Source organism: Loxodonta africana, chromosome 2 (assembly GCF_030014295.1).
Source record: "Loxodonta africana isolate mLoxAfr1 chromosome 2, mLoxAfr1.hap2, whole genome shotgun sequence".
In the NCBI taxonomy this organism is placed as follows: domain Eukaryota; kingdom Metazoa; phylum Chordata; class Mammalia; order Proboscidea; family Elephantidae; genus Loxodonta; species Loxodonta africana.
Genome location: NC_087343.1, coordinates 12,236,759 through 12,255,147, shown reverse-complemented (window position 1 = coordinate 12,255,147; position 18,389 = coordinate 12,236,759). Strand labels below are relative to the sequence as shown.

The 18,389-nt window shown below is 48.5% G+C and overlaps 1 protein-coding gene across 2 annotated transcripts in view; it reads right to left on the bottom strand.

Moving 5' to 3' along the window:
- Nucleotides 1–13,930, bottom strand: part of SLC6A3 (solute carrier family 6 member 3) — a 56,671-nt gene extending 42,741 nt beyond the window's left edge. For both annotated transcript variants that reach the window (XM_064270569.1, XM_064270563.1), the window contains exons 1-3: nucleotides 13,585–13,930; nucleotides 11,840–11,971; nucleotides 3,968–4,199 (exon numbers count right to left, since the gene is read on the bottom strand). In XM_064270569.1, the coding sequence (XP_064126639.1) occupies nucleotides 3,968–4,199; nucleotides 11,840–11,971; nucleotides 13,585–13,870 (650 nt within the window). In that variant the 5' untranslated portion in view covers nucleotides 13,871–13,930. The remainder of the gene's footprint in view (nucleotides 1–3,967; nucleotides 4,200–11,839; nucleotides 11,972–13,584) is intronic.
- Nucleotides 13,931–18,389: the final 4,459 nt, after the last annotated feature.

Below are 18,389 nucleotides of genomic sequence, written 5' to 3'. Positions count from 1 at the left end.
CACTCTAATTTTCTTAACTGAAAATCCCTTAGGTGAATCAACTCTTTTGACACCTCACAAACAAGATGGGGGATTCCAAAGTGGCATCACTCGGCACCTTCCAAAGTCTCTGTACCCTTCTCAAATGCACTGAATTTCATTGAAACCCATTTTTAAATTGTAAAAGATACACTAGTTAAAAAACTTGGCTACCATTTCGTTTTTGTAATAAGAACTAAAACGTCCTTGACCTAAGCCAAGGTGTTTGCAAGTGTCTTATATGCACGTGAAAGCTGGACAATGAATAAGGATGACCAAAGAAGAATTGATGTCTTTGAATTATGGTATTGGCAAAGAGATACTGAATATACCATGGACTGCCAGAAGAACGAACAAATCTGTCTTTGAAGAAGTACAACCAGAATGCTCATTAGAAGCAAGAGTTCATCTCACATACTTTGGACATGCTATCAGGAGGGACCAGTCCCTGGAGAAGGACTTCATGCTTGGTAAAGTAGAGGGTCAGCAAAAAAGAGGAAGATCCTCAATGAGATGAACTGACACAGTGGCTGCAACAATGGGCTCAAGTATAACAACGATTGTGAGGATGGTGCAGGACTGGACAGTGTTTCGTTCTGTCATACATAGGGTCACTATGAATCAGAACTGACTCCTAACAAGACCTAATAACAACAACAAACTAAATTCAGCTCAAATGTGAACTGTCTCATCACAATCTTTATTAGCCAATGAGATGGATTGACACAATAGCCCCACAATGGATTCAAACACACCAATGATCAAGAAGATGGCTCAGAACCAGGAAACATTTTTGTTCTGTTACATATAAGGTCACCATGAGTTGAAGCTGATGGCAACTAACAACAACAATAACAACTTGACAAAGTCCTGTCAATTACTATGAAACTCATAACCTTTGCATCCTCAATGATCTCTACCATCTCCACTTTATTATATGGAGGGTCCCCATCCCTCCTTCTCTCCTTCAGGCCACTCCTCGTTGACCACATGCTAACCCCTGAGGGCTGACAAATACATAGCTCAGGCCTCATTTCCATTAATGAGTAGAATTAGACCCGCGAAATGTAGTAGTGAGCAGGCACAGGACAACGAAGGTGTTGTTTTTCTCTCTCGTTGTTGTCTGGTTCCGTTGAGTCGTTTTCGACCCATAGCAACCCCCTGTGACAGAGTAGAACTGCTCCTAGGGTTTTCTTGTCTGTAATCTTTATGAAAGCAGACTGCCAGCCCTTTCTTCCACAGTACTGTTGAGTGGGCTTGAACTGTCAACCCTTCAGTTAGCAGCTTAACACAAACTGTTTGCACCACCAACAGACCTCACTTTCCTCCCCTGAGACTGCTAAAATCTAATTTGACAAATGAGGTAACTTTTTTTTTAATCTGGGCAATATGATTATTTCTTCATTGTTTGTCATGCTTAATGTTTGTCCTATCCAAACATTCAGATAGCCTTGCCTTTATTCCCGTGTTCTCATGGGATATGCTCACCCAGGTTTTCAGAAAAAATCACGGGGGACAAATCCCAAATGGACTCTACTCTCCCCGCCCATCCCATTCTGTGGACCCAGCCACCCTCCTCCTGAGAGCTCCCTTTAGATGACAGCTGTTGCTATCCTTGGTGCCCAGTGAGCTTGCAATCTCACTCCCCCTGGTGTTCTCCTCTTGTCTGTCCCCTCAGCCCATCTGGTCACTAAGTCCTGTGAGCCCCTTCTCCTGCAGTTTCTTAGCTGGGGGCCCTCCTTTCTTTCCCATCATGGAACTTGTTTCCCTGCCCCCGACCCCAGACATTCTTCACTCCAGTTCAAACCTCAAACCACCAGAAAGGCTGTTTTCTAAAATAATAAAGATGTGCCATCACACACAACCCTCACCCAAATGCATCCACTAACCTTCTAATGCTTTAAGAATACACAGTCCTTATGATGGTCCTTTCAGATGTGTCAAAAGCTGCCTCAATCCACCTTTCCTGACAGCCTACTGTCAATTCCCACACTAGTCAATCCTGGAGGCGTATTTCCCACACAGGATTAGGGATTCTAAAACAAACCCTTTCCATTCTGAGTATCTGAAACTTAAGGCAACTTCAGATTCTAAAGATCTGCAGATTCTAGAAACACTCTACATCTCCTTTCTGGAGGCATCTACCTGGCTTTCCTTATGCAATTGGTCATGAGTTCCCTCTTCCGCACAGGTGAGATGGCTCTCTCATCTCCAGGTGACCCCCAACAGTGGGCAATAGTCCCATCTTCATGGGAAAAGGCCTTCAGTGAACAACGTTATGATGAGAACCATCTGTCTGGGAGGATATTCTCCCTAATGCTTCCTTAGCATACCAAGACCACAGTACCCTTGGGGTGACCCTTCATCCATCCCAGCCAAGGCAGGGTGGGCTTTTCCACTTACCTTCCCGAGCCTGGGCTCCTCCCATGAGCACATTTACCAACTTCAACAGCGAGACATCTAATTTATTTGTTTTAAGCTCTTGGTTTTCTAACTCAAAGCATGTTTTGCAAACATACCTAATTGCTATCGAAACCCAAATTTTATTTTTGTTGGTAGAAGTTCCTTTTGCTAAGTCGTAAGGAGAAGAATTTTTTCATGGAAGCACTAATAAGGTATGTCTTGTGGTTTTGGGTGTATCTAAATAGGCAAGTAAGATTTCAGACAAAAAACAAAGAAAAAGTAGCCTCACAGCTATTGAGTATTTCTGGACTTGACAGGTGTTGCCCTTTCCTCATCTCTGGAGCGCTTTAACAGAAGCCCTTCAGTCAGGATGGGAGGTCCAGCATGAGGTGCTAGTGACCAGGTCAGCGGCCTAGGGTGTGCAGGTAAGCAGGCACTGGTGGCAGGTCCAGGCTGCTCCTCAGAGGCCAGCCAAACTCTGATCCAGGCCATCCCTTTCCCCAAAGCAATTCCGAACTTAAATTTTACCCTGAGTTGAGAAGCAAGTTGGAGTTAAGGAGTCAAATGGGTTTCTAACCAGGTAAGAAGTCTGTCCACTGCACACGTGTCTGGGCTCCAAGCAGAGGTAGGATCAGTGGGAACAGTGGACCCATGTGGGAACAGTGACAGCCCTTCCTAGTCAGGCCACTGGTGAGAGAGGAGGGCAGGGCAGGAGCTGAAGAAGTGCCCAAGAAAAGTAGATTCCAGGAGGGGGGACAGCATGCAGGGTGGTTGGGGTCACATGGCATGGAGAGCTGGGGCCAAGCCTGGTTCCTTGGGAGGAGGAGACTGAGAGAAAGCCCAGAAGGCCCAGCTGGAAGTAGAAATGTGCCAGAGTGGGAGAAGAAGGGTGCTGGGGACTGAGGAGGGATCCAGTAAAAGAACTAAAGTTGTGTTTGTAGAAAAGAAAACCTAATAGAAAGTGAATGCTCAATGAGTTCTTGTAGACCAGGTCTGTTTAGTGATGTGGAAAGGTGTCTTTTCTGGAGAGAGAGCAGGGCCTGGACGAGACCACTCATCCTTAGCCCAGGAGCACAGGAAGGGCAGGGTAGAGAGGGGAAGAGAATCCAGCCAAGGGCTCCCTGAACAGGGTGCTGCAGCCCTGAGGGGCCCAGACACAGGGCTCGCCTTCCTTCCGAGTAGAGTCTGTAGACCCCCTCACCAGCTCTCCTTCTACCCCAAACTGCTGCCTGGGAGCAGAACAGGGCAGTGATGGGACCTGCTCAGTTTTCCATCCCTGCTGAGTACTCACTCGGTGCAAGAGCTTTGCTGAGCTACTGGAGCCTGATTCAGAAATATTCTCACAGGAACCACAGAGGAACAGAATGCAAGGAAGACAGGGGATAACGGGCAGGGGCTGGTCCTCTCCATACCTCGGAGGCACAGGGGTGGGGGTGACTGACTCCCAAGGCCACCACTGAGTGCCTAGCTTTGCTGCTATCCCTCCTCATTCTAGAAGTAGACTTGGCAAGTGATTTTTCAGCAGCCTGGAGGAGCCTCCACTCACTCAAAGTACTCTGCAGCTGGCGTGGTCCTGAAGGTGTCGTTGAAGCTCGAGACATCGCTAGAGTTGCCAGAGTGGGCGTCTGAGCAGTTGGGGCTGTTCCAGGTGTTGTTGCAGTGAATCCACGGCAGCTCCATGGTGAAGGAGGAGAAGAAGTAGTGCAAGGCCCAGGCAATGATGACATTGTAGAAGAAGCCGACGTAGAGCGAAATGAGGATGACTGTGAAGCCCACACCTATGGCAGAGAGGGGACAGCCACTATCAGCAAAACTCTCCTTCTTGCCTTCCCTCACAGGAAACATCTCCATCCTGTGCTGGGAGTTCATTGACATCTTTAGTTCCATGCAACATTTTTAAACAAAGAGGAAGAAGACTAGCAAACAAGGCTGATAACACACTTCATGCTATGACCACAGAGAAAGGGCTGCCTAACTTTCAAGCACGTCCATGGCCATCCAAGGCCACCCAGGGACATGCAGGCCCACCCAGGAACATTCGAGGCCACCCATACACCCAGGATTACTCAGGGGCCCTCAAAGTTATCCCAGGGTCATGCAGGGGCTCCCAAGATCATCCAGGGCAACCCAGGTATACTAGGGCTCACCCACAGCCATGCAGGGTAACTAAGGGTCATCCATGGCCATCCATTGCCATCCACAACCACTCAGGATCCACTAGGGTCAACCAGGGTCATCTAGGGTCACCCAGGATCACCCAGGGCCAGGCATAACCATCCAGGTGTCCTGGGGCCACGCAGGGCCTTGCAGGGTGCCCCCTTTCAGTATCACAACATCTGAAAGGTGGGACCAGCCATTTGAGGGCCTCTTGGTGGCTGGAGCAGAACCCAGAGGTGAGCAGTCTTTGGAGCTGTGTCATCCCAACTATGGTGGGCAGGTGGGTCGGGCAGGTGGGTCTGGCAGTGAGAAGCTCATCCTTCCATTGGTCAAGGAGCCCCTCCTACAAAATGCTGGACGTGCCCAGCCATGTTCTTGGTGTTGTGGCTCACATTACTAAGTTGCATGCAGAGCTCTTTTCATTTCAACATTCCTTCTTCAGTTATGTTAAAACCATTTGTAAAGGGCTATAACTTTAATTTACTTTATTAAACTAGTTAGTTCCAGGTCCTGTCTTGCCTGCTGGGGCTGGGGTTGGAACATGCATTCAAGATGACTTTGGCAGAGAACTGCTTGGGCTTGATTTTTATGGTCTTAACCCTCAAGAGAAGCTGCTTACATACTCAGGGTACCTCATTAAGGGTCCCTTCCTACCCTGGAAGCAAAAAGAGAGCTACAATTTACTTGTGTCTATGTATTAACAGGAAACCCTGGTGGTGTAGTGGTTAAGTGATACAGCTGCTAACCAAAAGGTCGGCAGTGTGAATCCACCAGGTGCTCCTTGGGACCTCTATGGTGCAGTTCTACTCTGTCCTATAGGGTCGCTATGAGTCGGAATTGACTCGATGGCAGTGGGTTTGGTTTTTTTTTTTTTGGTTACTTTTTAACAGGCAGCCCCAGTGGTGCAGTGGTTAAGAGCTCAGGCTGCTAACCAAAATGTCAACAGTTCAAATCCACCAGCTACTCCTTGGAAACCCTCTGGGAGAGTTCTACTCTGTCCTATAGGGTCACTATGAGTTGCAATTGACTTGATGGCAACAGGTTTGGTTTGGCTGGTTTATGTAGTAACAGACCCAGGATCAGGAATGGCCTCAAAGAAAATAGGCCCTGGTATGTAATCCTAAAGGAACATTGGTGGCACAGAGGTTAAAGTGCTCAGCTGCTAACCAAAAGGTCAGAAGTTCAAACCTACTAGCCACTCTACAGGAGAAAGATGTGCTAGTCTGGTTTTGTGAAGATTACAGTCTTGGAAATCCTACGGGGGCAGCTCTACTCTGTCCTATACGGTTGCTATGAGTTGGAATCGACTTGACTGAAATGGGGTATGTAATCCTGACCATCATGGTTGGTAAAGTAGAAGGTTAGCAAAAATGAGGGAAACCCTCAATGAGATGCATTGACACAATGGCCACAACAATGAACTCAAACATACCAACGATCATGAAGATGATGCAAGACTGGGCAACGTTTCATTCTGTTGTACGCAAGGTAACCACAAGTCAGAGCCGATTCTATGGCAACTAAAAACAACAATGTAATCCTGCTTGGAAAACATGTTCAGCAACAGCGGTGATTAACACCAAAATGGTTTCCTTTGAAGGCCTTCTCCAGCGAAGTCAATATTAAACGATTCTATGTATTAACAGTGTGCTCACTAAGTGCCTTAGGAGTGAATTTGCCTAGACAGCCATGTTGGACTTTGTTCAAATCGCATGAACCATCGTGTGCCTCAGAAGGTTTTCCCTGGTAGTGGGGTGGTGTGGATGCCTAATTGGAAAATTTTTCAAGGTTAAAACTTTGTATAGGCCTCAGCCCTAACCTTTGAGAATGCAAAGGAATCCTTGAGAAATGCTAGAATAGATCCAAATCCAGTTTCTGAAGGAAGAGCTGACTTTGCCTTTGGTCTATCCAGAACCCACACAGTGTGGACAGCCCTCTGTCTGGGCAGGCCCAGGCTCTGACCCTTAAAGACAAAGCGACAAAGGCTCCACTGGCTGGTCAGGCCTCCAGAGTAAACGGGCGTGCCTCAATCAGAACCCAGCTCAGCGGTGTCTCCATTCTGGGCACTCTCAGTGGCCTTGGGTGCCCGGGTGATAGAAACAGGTCCCTAGGGGGAGGTTGCAAGTTCAACTCTTTGTTCAGTTCACTCTGAGTTCTGTCCTTCTGGGAAACCAGGGGCCTGGATCACTGAAATGTAGCCCCTCAGTGACCTTGCCTTCAGCAAGTTGCTCCTCAATTTCCCAGACATACAAAACCCGCCATTTTGTTTGCTATAACGATGTTCTTGAGACCATTGTTTATGACTCACTACGTCTTTGAAACAGAACGCCTCTGATGTATATCTCTTATCGTTTAGGCCATGGGAGCTTCCTCCCCCCAGGAGAGTGTAGGCTCACTCCTTTCTAATATTCTCTAATGAAAATTTGACATGATTCTCTTTGTCTGACACTCAGCAATCTCAAGCACTGCTCATGTCAATTTTCCTGAATTTTTATTTTCTTATTAATGATTTTTTATATTAACCTAGTATTTTGTTTTATTCTATCTTAAATTCTTTTTAAAAAGAGGAAAGTTTGATAAATCACACTGAAATATTGGATACAAAATATTATAAATTACCATTCTTCATATGGTGGTGTTCCCATAAAACCCATAACATACATAAAATGAATTTTGTCATTGACAGACAACCTAAAAAGCAGTATCCTGCTAAAAATGGGTACTCAGCTCCTCTCCACCATCCACAGACGGCAGTACTTGCTCTGGGGCATCCACGGAAGCTGGCTTCCAGAGACAGTGTCACAGATGAAATTCCAAGAATACCAGCTGGTGAAACAAATTGATGGTGAGTTGCTGAATCACGCCCACTGGTGGGGCAGCCCTTCCACTCCTTGCATGAATCACGGGAAGAAAGGGAGGAGAGAATTTCTCCTCTGTCAGTCTGGGTACCTTTAGTATCACTGCTTACTCTCTGTGAGTGTGTGTGCACATGTGTTGGTGAGAGAATGTTTTCTCAGGAACTGAGTGATAGAAACACCGTGGTACTTCACGAAGGCCATTTAGAGAATACCTTAGCCCCTGTGATTCACCCTGAGGGTTTTCGGAGAAGATTGTACCTGGTGATCTTGAATGAGTTATGGCCTCTTCGAAGTAGCGCCTCACCACCACTGCCACAGCTACCATTGGCTTGACTATCTGGCTTTCTTAGGCTGAGGGTTAGGAGTGTGTCCTGGGCCCACAGAGAGGAGCGGCAAATGGGCTCCCTGTTTCTGGAGAATCCTCGCAGGGAAGGAAGAAGCCCTCACAGACGCATGCCACACAGGTCACCCAGAAAGGGCATGTGAGCTTTAACTCCATAATAATTATTCTGAGCATTTTAACTGATGTCTTCATTTAGCCATGTGGTACTCCTTCTTAATGAGACACGGACATATGCACAATTATATTAACTAAAGTGGGGGGGGGGGAACAGACAAACAAGAAAAGAGATGATGCATGCATTAGGGTACCCAGGGAAGCCTGGCTTTGACCTCATCTAACTTAAGCTGGACAATGAATAAGGAAGATGGAAGAAGAATTGACAACTTTGAATTATGGTGTTGGTGAAGAATATGGAATATACTATGGACTTCCAGAAGAACGAACAAATCTGTGTTGGAGGAAGTATAGCTATAATGCTCTTTAGAAGCAAAGATGGCGAGACTTCATCTCACATACTTTGGACATGTTATCAGGAGGGACCGGTCCTTCAAGAAGGGCATCATACTTGTCAAAGTAGACGGTCAGTGAAAAAGAGAAAGACCCTCAATGAGATGGATTGACACAATGGCTGCAACAATGGCCTCAACCATAACAATGATTGTGAGGATGGCACAGGACCAGGCAGCATTTTGCTCTGTCGTACATAGGGTTGTTATGAGTTGGAACCGACTCGATGGCACCTAGCAACAACAGCTGGGTGGCACAAATGCTTTGCACTTGACTACTAACTTAAAGGTTAGTGGTTTAAACCCACTCAATGGCACCATGGAAGAAGGGCCTGGCAGTCTGCTTCCATGAAGATGACAGCCAAGAAAACCCTATGTATGAGGCCCATTTCTATTCTGATACGCATGGGCTGCTGTGAGTCAGAATCGACTTGACAGCAACGCGTTTGGTTTGGTTTAACTTATGGAGCAATCACAATCTCCTATCAAATTGCCATCCTATGGATAAACTATAACCTAAACAAATAGAAAATTACCTGTTAGAAATTGCAGTTTTATTGATATTGAAATATTCAAGGTGTCTCCTCTTTAAAAAAGTCTAGTTTTCTGGCACTGATTCATTTCTCTCTTCAATGAACATAGCACCATACTGATTACAAAAAGATACCAAAGCTGAATAGGTCACCTCTGGGGGTTTGCGTTTCTCCTTAATAACCTGCGATGAGATGGGTGTGAATGGACCTGGTACCAGGACTCGATCCCAGATCCCAGGAAGGCTCACTAGGATCTCCTCTGCCCACAGTCCGATGCTGGCACAGCCCTGGAGATAGATGCTAGTTTTCAGACCCAAACAGAAGACAACACACGATCAAAGAGTGTGAATACAGGGCTGCGACATGGAGTAATATTAAATTAGCGATGGTTCTGACCCCATATTACCAGGAACCTGAGGAAATGCCCACCTCTGCTTTCTTAGAGTCTCTATAATGGGGTGATGATGAAAACCAAACCAAACTTACTGCCATTGAGTCAATTCCAACTCATAGTGACCCTGTAGGACACAGTAGAGCTGCCCACAGAGTTTCCAAGGGAGTGGCTAGCAGATTTGAACTGCTGACCTTTTGGTTAGCAGCCATAACTCTTAATCACTATGTCACCAGGGCTCCAGGGGTGGTGATAGTCACGCCGATTTAATTATTATTTTCTGTATCAACCCAAGTTAAGTTACTTAGGATTTAGTTCTTTCAAATTCTTGTAAATCGCTTATTGACATTTTATAAACTGCAATATTAAAGTTCCCTTTGGAGCTTTGTTAGAGAAAGCGCTCTCTTTGTGGTGTGACATGCTCATGGAAAATAGCTTTCATCGGCTGGCCCACAGCTCCTGGCACCTGAATCACCGTCCTCTCCCGCTCCCACAGTCACTAGCCCCTGCCCTGCACTTAGGAAGGGAATTTAATTTGATTCAACATTAGGTTCCCTAGTGGTGGGTGGTGGCACAGGGTTGTGTCATATAAGACACTTATGACACTCTAGACCCCAATGGGGTGATTCTTGAAAGTCCAACCATGCAAAATCTGGCCTTACCATAATCATTGTATGGTGAAGGGCTGGTTGTCTCACAACCTTTCCACCACTATGTTCACCTGAGGATATGCAAGCCTAATCTCTGCTCTTTAAAGCACCTGAACAGGCAGGTGCTATATGAACACAAAGGCATTACATGAATATGCCTACGCTCTTCACAGCTCATGGTCACAGACTCAGAATGGACATCTTCGTCCCTATATGGGGCCAGTGCTAGGAGACAGAGCCTGGGAAAAAAGAGGATGCTACTAACTCATTTGTATCTTGAGTTGTCACTTCTGGTTCACTGACCTTGACCACATCAATACTGGGCCAGTAAATACACAAATAAATGTCCAATTTGACACCCTCATCTGTCTCTAAAGAGAAGCCTGGTGTTTTTCCTTAGTGATTATATTTGTTTGTGGAGGGAGCTGAAATTGAGGACAGAAACGGGTTTCAGGAAGTTCTTTAAAGCTTTGGATTCCCTGGGTAGTGCAAATGGTTAACCAAAAGGTTAGCAGTTTGAGTTCACCCAGAGGCATCTCAAAAGAAAGTCCTGTTAATCTACTTTGAAAAAAATCAGCCTCTGAAAACCCTATGGAGTGAGTACCTTTCTACTCTGACACAGATGGGGTCGCCATGAGCTGGTGTTGACGCAACTGCAACTGGTTTTGTTTTTCTTTTAAGCTTTGCCTTCTACATTCAAATCCTGCAAAGGGGCACCTAGTGCCTGGAATTTGTTTAAGAGTTGTCTGCTCTCTTTCATGCTAAAGATGGAGGGGAAGGGGGAGGTATCCCTTTATGTAGTTTGTTTTAGGGTGGGTCCATGAATAATTTAGTCTAAGAAAAATCTGCTAAAGTGGTAAGAGTCCCCAGGTCGGCCATTAAGGATGAATAATAACTAAATGCCCTGGAAAAGCCTCACGCCTGGCCAGTCTCAGTGTTTCCACAGCTGCAACAGTGCTATTTTCTCCTTGCAGAGACCTCAGCAGCTGTGAAAGCCCCTTTATTTTCACTGCTAAGACTGGACTCTGATTATAAACCCACTGAGCCATTCAAAGTGCTTCCTGGGATACCTACTGGGCTTCTGTGGTCTTCCAAAAGATCAGCTTTTCAAGAACTTCAGAGAAAATCCCCCAACAGTTCTTTTATAGCCATCCTCTTCGTGAGCGTCAACTGTCTAAAGTGGGTGCGCCCCTCATGTCTCTGAGGAAACACTCCTGGGTCCTCCCTGACCACCTGCTCCTAATAGGAGGTGTCCCCTCGATGGGCAGGCGTGACCCACAGGCTGGACCCGGGCATTGCACAGGCTGGGATCAAATCCCACTCTGTCATTGACCAGTTGATCAAGGGCAAGTTACTCAAGACCTGCAATCCTTGGTGCCTGCATCTCTAAAAAGGGAACGACAGCAGGGAATTCCACCACAGGGTGCTCATGAGGATGGGTAAGGGGACACCTGGAAAGGGTGGGCTGCTGAGCAAGTTTCCTAGGCTCAACAGGAGGTATTTTCATTTCACTGTACTGTGGGGTTGCTCTGGAAGTCTTCAGAGTTCAATGAATAAGTAGGGAGGTAGACAGATAGATAGGTAGATAGATAGATAGAAGATAGATGATAATGGATGAATGGATAGTTAGATGATTAATAGAAGATAGATGATAGATAGATGATGGATGGATGGATGGATGGATGGATGGATGGATGGATGGATGGATGGATGGATGCATGGATGGATGCATGGATGCATGGATGGATGGATGCATGGCTGGCTGGCTGGCTGGCTAGATGTTTTATCTCATGTACTATTCAAACACCTTGACAAGATAACACTGCTAATGAATTCATGGCCACTTTACCTGGGGCTAAAGGAACACACCCTTGAAGCCTTGGTCATTACAGATTTTTAAAGTAGAACTAAAACTAAAATGGTACATTCCCGTATGTCTATGCACGACACGAGTGAGGAAGGAGGCGTTCCTGCAAGTACCTTTCAAAATCGGGCAGATTTTCCAGACCCCGGCGGCCCCTTCCCTGTTGAACTGCCCGAGGGCCAGCTCCATGTAGAAGAGTGGCATCCCAGCAATGACCATGAAGAACAGGTAGGGGACCAGGAAGGCACCTGTGGGGACAAGACAGCACACTGAGCGGGGCCTGCACAAAGGGCCACTTATCATCATCAGAGCCATGGCTCAGCATTGGGCCACTTGAGACTTGGGTGCACCTGCTTTCACCTGAGGCTCCTGTCTCTGTTTCAGGTAGGAGGCTCCCTGGAGAGCCACTCTCCAACCAGAAGTCCCAGGTTGGGATGGGTAAGTATCTCACCTCCCAGCCTGTCCCTCACTGTCATCGCTGCCCCATACGCCCTGCTGAAACTCTTAGTTGTCCCCAACCCAGAGCCCTTTAGTGAAGCAGATGAAGTCCCATCCACTTCTCAGCTCTTCTCCTGGGGCTCTCCTTCTCCTCTGCCCAGTAACTCCTCCGGGGAAATGTCTCTCGTCTCTCCGTCTTAATCCTATTGACTTCCTGAGTCATAAATCCTCTGGGATCCCAGCTCTTGCCCTAACCCTCAGTGAGCTCCATCACCCTATGCCTGGCTTCCCTGCCACTATCAGGGCTTAAAACTGCGGTTCTATCTGGCAGGGCCTGCCCCAGAGGCTGTTAGCCTCTCCCAGGTAGTGTCCAGTTCCTCATATGCCTGCATGCCCAGACCTGGGCACAAAGCCCAGCGTCCCACGGGCTCAGCCTTCTGAACCCCAGTTGCTCTTACCTAAGCCATCCTGAGTCAGGGAGGCCTCCGCTATGGCTTTCCTCCAAGGGTGGGAGGGGAAGGCTTGGAGAGCCTACAGCTCTGTCTGAGCAACTTACTATACCTGCTTATGCCTCGGTCTTTTGGTCTTTAAGGTGAGCGTAATAATGCCCGCTTACTCATAGGCGTGCTGTGAAGCCTTCTCCAGGAAACTCTTCTGAAACCCCTCATTGCATAGCACAAAGTAGTCAGTACATTGTGGAGGTGCGGAAGGGCCAATAAAGACTTGTGGAAATGACCACCAATTTAATTGGCTTCTCAGCTTGAAGGTTTTGGGTGGCCCTGCCGTTATTTTAGTCTTCTGATTCAAGTCCAGAAACAGACATGATTGTGTGGCTAGTTGAGTTCAGGAAATGATGGGGGAAAGGAGTGGAAATGGGCACATTTCCAGGGGCATCTCCTGTTGCTTTGAACCCCTCACCCTTTGTCTTCTACCCAGTCTCTTTGCTTGCTTCTTCCTCATTGTCTTCCTCTCTCTGTCTACCCAAAGCCCAGATGATGACTGGGTTAGAGAGTGGGAGAGAAAACACTTCTACCTCCTGATCCAAGTTCAAGGGCCTCCAAATGCTTTGCAAATACATGTATGCAACCAACAATACCAATCTTTGGGCCTTTGAGAATTTTCTTCCCAAAGTGAAAACAACTGCTGGACCTAGGAAGCAGGGCCCAGGTGCCTCTAGCTACTTCCTCCAAGTTCCTTCTTTCCTGGCCTTGAGTTCCTCAAATGCAAAACTCAGAGATGGAGCCAGATTGCTTTGAGCTCGTATTCTATAATTTTGCAAAATCCATCTGGGATACTAAGCCAGTACTCATCCCCACCCAAGAGGACACTATTTTCTTATCAGTGCTTACCCATACTGCCTCTAGCTGCCCCTTGGGCCCTCCAGTATAGCAGCAGCATACGGCAGGGCTGAGATGGGACTTACCACCACCATTTTTGTAGCAAAGGTAGGGAAACCGCCAGACGTTGGCCAAGTCCACTGCGAAGCCAATCACAGAGAGGAGAAAGTCGATTTTCTTGCCCCAGGTCTCCCGCTCTTGGGGCTCTACAGGGGTTTGGGCTGGGTTGATGAGGGTGGAGTTTGTGAGCTGCACTCCATTTTGCTCCTTGACCAGAATAAGCTCCATCTCCTTCGGGCCCATGGCATTGGGCTCCTTAGCTGGAGCCACCATGGAAGACATCAGTCCAATTGAGCATTTGGTTTTACTCATGGGCAGACTTGGAATCTGGAAATTCTACGATTCTTCCCTCTTGGTCTTCAGCCCACATAAAAAATGAACACACACAGGAATGCAATTATTCAACAGATCAAGACTATGTATGTGCTTCCTTTCAAGAGGAGAGATCGTATGCATTGCCATTCATCGTCTTAGGGGTGGAACAGGTGTGTTCCCAGAACCTAAGCACAGCCCAGGTTCAGAATGGTCAGAGGCTGGATCAAAGAGAAGGCCTAGGGAGCCGAGATAAGGAGGTTCTGTTGGTGGGGTTAGGGGAGGGAAAGCCGGTAGGGAGCTCAGGACAGCTTGGCTTTGCTCCCTCTTTCCCCATGCACCTCTCTTCTTCCTTATCAAAGTGCCATGTTTATGTAATCTCTAATTATGCAGTCCAATAATAACATGAAGATGTTACCCCCACCTCGGGCTCCCGCACATTTCCAGGAAGTGATTTTACAATCTTCAAATACCATTCAAGAGCAAATCCTAAAAACAGTCTGCATATGTATTCTTTACATTCAGTAATAAAATTAAGAGTAAACTGTGTATCATGGAAAGCAGCCACAGTAATTGACATTTAAAAAATAACTATGAGAACAGTTTAAGGAATGCCTGTACCGTCCACGTTCACCTGTGGCCCTGGGAGACTTCATGGATTCCACCCAAGAAAGTTGCAGAGATGAACAGAGCACATTAAATTTTACATGAGAAACGGGACAAACTGGTCTACTTATCCACTTTACCAGGGAAGTCCTTTTCAAACTGCTTTCATAAAAGTTTTGAGTAATGAAGCAAAGAGGACTAGGGGAATTTACACACACACTGCCACAGCCAAGGGCGAGGTGGCCCCTCACAGCCTGAGAGCAACTTCAGAGAGGGTTTTTCTTGGGGCGGGGAGACGGTATTTGGATCCAACAGCAGTGTTTCAGTTGCACACACCCACACTGTCCAGTGCCCTCATATGTAGGCAGAGAACAGCATCGCAGAAGCTGGAGTGCCACCATTTTTCTCTGCATCCAAGTCTGTGCAAACACTCACGACCTAAGTTATTTTATTCTCCAGTCTTCAGTGGCCTCTTCACTTCCCAGTGACAAACCTAACAGTCCATTCCTCAGACTTGGAAAAAACGCGTGGAGGAGGGTGCCTAGGCTTTGGGGCGTGGACCGCAATGGGTTTTACCTTGGGACAGAGTGGGAAGCTATTCAGAGTGCAAGACCCAGGTGATCAGATCCTGGACCCCCCTCCCCACGTCCCCGAACCCCACCCCACGCTCAACAGTTAGAGAAAACCAGAGTCCACTCCTGAGCCCTCGGCCTCAGAGACGATGTTTGGGGTATAGGAAGCAAAAGGTGGGTCTCTTATAAAGCGTCTTTCCTCACGGCCCCCAAGACAAGAAGCCGCTTGCTGAGAAATGGTCATTCGCCCCAGTCCTTCCCTGCACCAGCGACCCGCACAGCCCTGCAACTCTCCGCTTGAGGTCTTGAAAATCAAAGACAAAAACACCTCCTTCCAATGCTCCCGGATCGGATCTCAGGGGCCGCGTTATGTGTTTAGAAGAAAGGACCCAGATCAGCTCACCTTCACGTTGTCTATTTCGGTAAAGGGGGAATAGGGATACGAAGCCGCAGCCGCAAACACCCGCGCGCCCCGAGTTTCCGCCACAGGACTGGCGCGAGGGAAGCGCACAGAGATCCCAGTGCCTCCGCCCTGCCCGCGGCGCCCGGGCCAGGCGCTTCGCGGGGGAGGGGGGCCGGGGCCACCCCGGGGCCACCGACCGTCTCCAGGTCGCCATCGCACTGAGGGCGCCCGGCGCGCCCTCGGCCCGGTCCTTACCTGCCCGCCCGACGGCTCCTCGTCGGCCCGCCTGACTGTGCGCAGGTCCCGGCCGCAGCGTCCACGCAGGCTCGGCTCTGGTTCAGCGCTGGGCACCGCGGCCGGCTCTTATGTGGCGCTGGGCGCCCCGCCTGCCAGCCTCGCCTCTGCCCGCCCCGCCCCGCGCCCCCCGCGCCCCAGGAGGCGGCGCCGCGGCTCTCGGCCCGAGGTCGTGCGCGTCACCTCGGGCCGGGGTGTTGCGGGGCCGAGCTCGGCCGGGTTCCCAGCGGGAACAGCCTGGGTCAACTCCCACCCCGGCCACACCTCCCGCAGCTGCCCGGTGGCCTCTTGCTGCTCTTGGGGCTCCTGGAGACCGCCACTTGGCCTCAGCGACGCCGGAGGAGCAGGCACCTGCGGGGAAGGAGCTGGCGGGAGGGTGCGCGGAGCCCCAGATCTCACCGAACACTCCCCCAGACCCCGGAGACCTCCGCGGCCACCTCTCCCGACCCCTCTCGCGGAGTCCCAGCACCGAGCAGTGGGCGACCGCGGGGCGGGGCTCCCTGGTCCGCGGAGGGTATCCACCTCGCTTCCCCAGGCCGGACCGGAGCTGAGCTCGTCAGCACCTTAGCCGGGGTCTCCTCCTTCCCTCCTCGGGCTGCGCGCCCAGATGGCCAGTTGTCCCCTTGCCCGCCCTGGAGCCGCCCAGGCTTGAGCTACCCAGTCGCGAATCCTTCTGTGGCCCCCAGCGCGGGCCTTGCTCGGGGTCCGGTTCCTCGGCGGCGTCGTCGGGGCAAGGGAGCTGAAGCCTCCGCTGAGTGGTGCTGACCTGCCCTTTGCCAGCATCCAGCGCTCATCGATTGGAAGCAAGTGGCTCCAGTTATCACGCATTGGAAAACGATTTTCCCAGATGCGCGGGCCTGGTGTGCTCTGAAAGCCGCAGGCGGTCGATCCGTGGCTCTGATCTACATGGACCCAGAGTCTCCTTCTCAAAAATGTTCCCAGGCAAGATTTGACACTCAGTACTTGGGGGACTGGAGCCCTGGGTCCATTAAGGGAGGTCCAGGAGCCCAGGTGCAGAGAAGGCACGTTGGTGAGCAGCCCCGACCTGGCTGTGCACATCCTGTCCAGGATAACCCAAACCCCTGCACCAGCCTTGCTCCAGATGGTCTCTTTGCTGGGCACACTATACAGGCATACCTCGTTTCATTGCACTTTGAAGATAATGTGCTTTTTACAAATTGAAGGTTTGTGGCAACCTTGTGTTAAGCAAGTCTATCAGTGCCATTTTCCAACAGCGTGTGCTCACTTCACATCTCTGTCACGTTTTGGTAGTTTGTGAAGTATTTCAAAAATTTCATTATTATTATATCTGTTATGGTGATCTTTGATCAGTCATCTTTGATGTTACTATTGTCATTGTTTTGGGGTACCACAAACTGCACCCATATAAGACAGCAAACTTAATGGATAAGTGTTGTGTGTTTCTGACTACTCCACTGATTGGCTGTTCCCCACCTCTCCCCCTCTCCTCGGGCCTCCCTACTCCCTGAGACATGACAATATTGAAATTAGGCCAATTAATAACCCTACAGTGGCCTCTAAGTGTGCAAGTGAAGGGAAGAATTGCATGTCTACCACTTAAAACCAAAAGCTAAAAATGATTATGCTTGGTGAGGAAGGGATGTTGAAAGTTGAGACAGGCCAAAAGCTAGGCCTCTTGCACCAGTTAAGCATGTCGGGAAAGCAAAGGAAAAGTTCTTGAAGGAAATTAAAAGTGCCACTCCAGTGGACACACGAATGATAAGAAAGCAAAACAGCCTTATTGCTGATATGGAGAAAGTTTTAGGTCTGGATAGAAGATGGGACCAGCCACAACATTCCCTTAAACCAAAGCCTAATCCAGGGCAAGGCCCTAACTCTCCTCAATCTATGAAGGCTGAGAGAGGTGAGGTAGCTGCAGAAGAAAACTCTGAGGCTAGCAGAGGTTGGTTCATGAGGTTTAAGGAAAGAAGCTGCCTCTATAACATGGAAGTACACAGTGAAGCAGCAGATGCTGATGTAGGAGCTGCAGCAAGTTATTCAGAAGAGCCAGCTGAGATGATCGGTGAGGTGGCTACACTGAACCACAGACTTCAAGGCAGGCGAAACAGCCTTATACTGGAGGGAAACGCCATCCTGGACTTCCAGAGCTGCAGAGGAGTCCATGCCTGGCTTCAGAGCTTCAAGGGACAGGCTGACTCTCTAGTTAGGGACTAATGTAGAAGCCAATGCTCGATTACTGTTCTGAAAATCCTAGGGCCCTTAAGAATTACACTAAATCTATTCCGCTTGTGCTCCATAAATGGAACAACAAAACCTTGAAGACAGCACATCTGTTTACAACATGGCTTACTGAATATTTTAAGCCCACTGTTGAGATCAACTGCTCAGAAAAAAAAAAAAAAAAGATTCCTTTCAAATATTAATGCTCATTGAAAATGCACCTGGTCACCCAAGAGCTTTGATGGAGATGTGTAAGAAGATTAATGTTGTTTTCATCACTGCTAACACATCTGTTCCACAGCCCACGGATGAAGCAGTAATTTTGACTTTCAAGTCTTATTATTTAGGAACTACATTTCCTAAGGCTATTGCTGCTATAGATAGTGATTCCTCTGATGGATCTGGGCAAAGTAAATTGAAAACCTTCTGGAAAGGATTTACC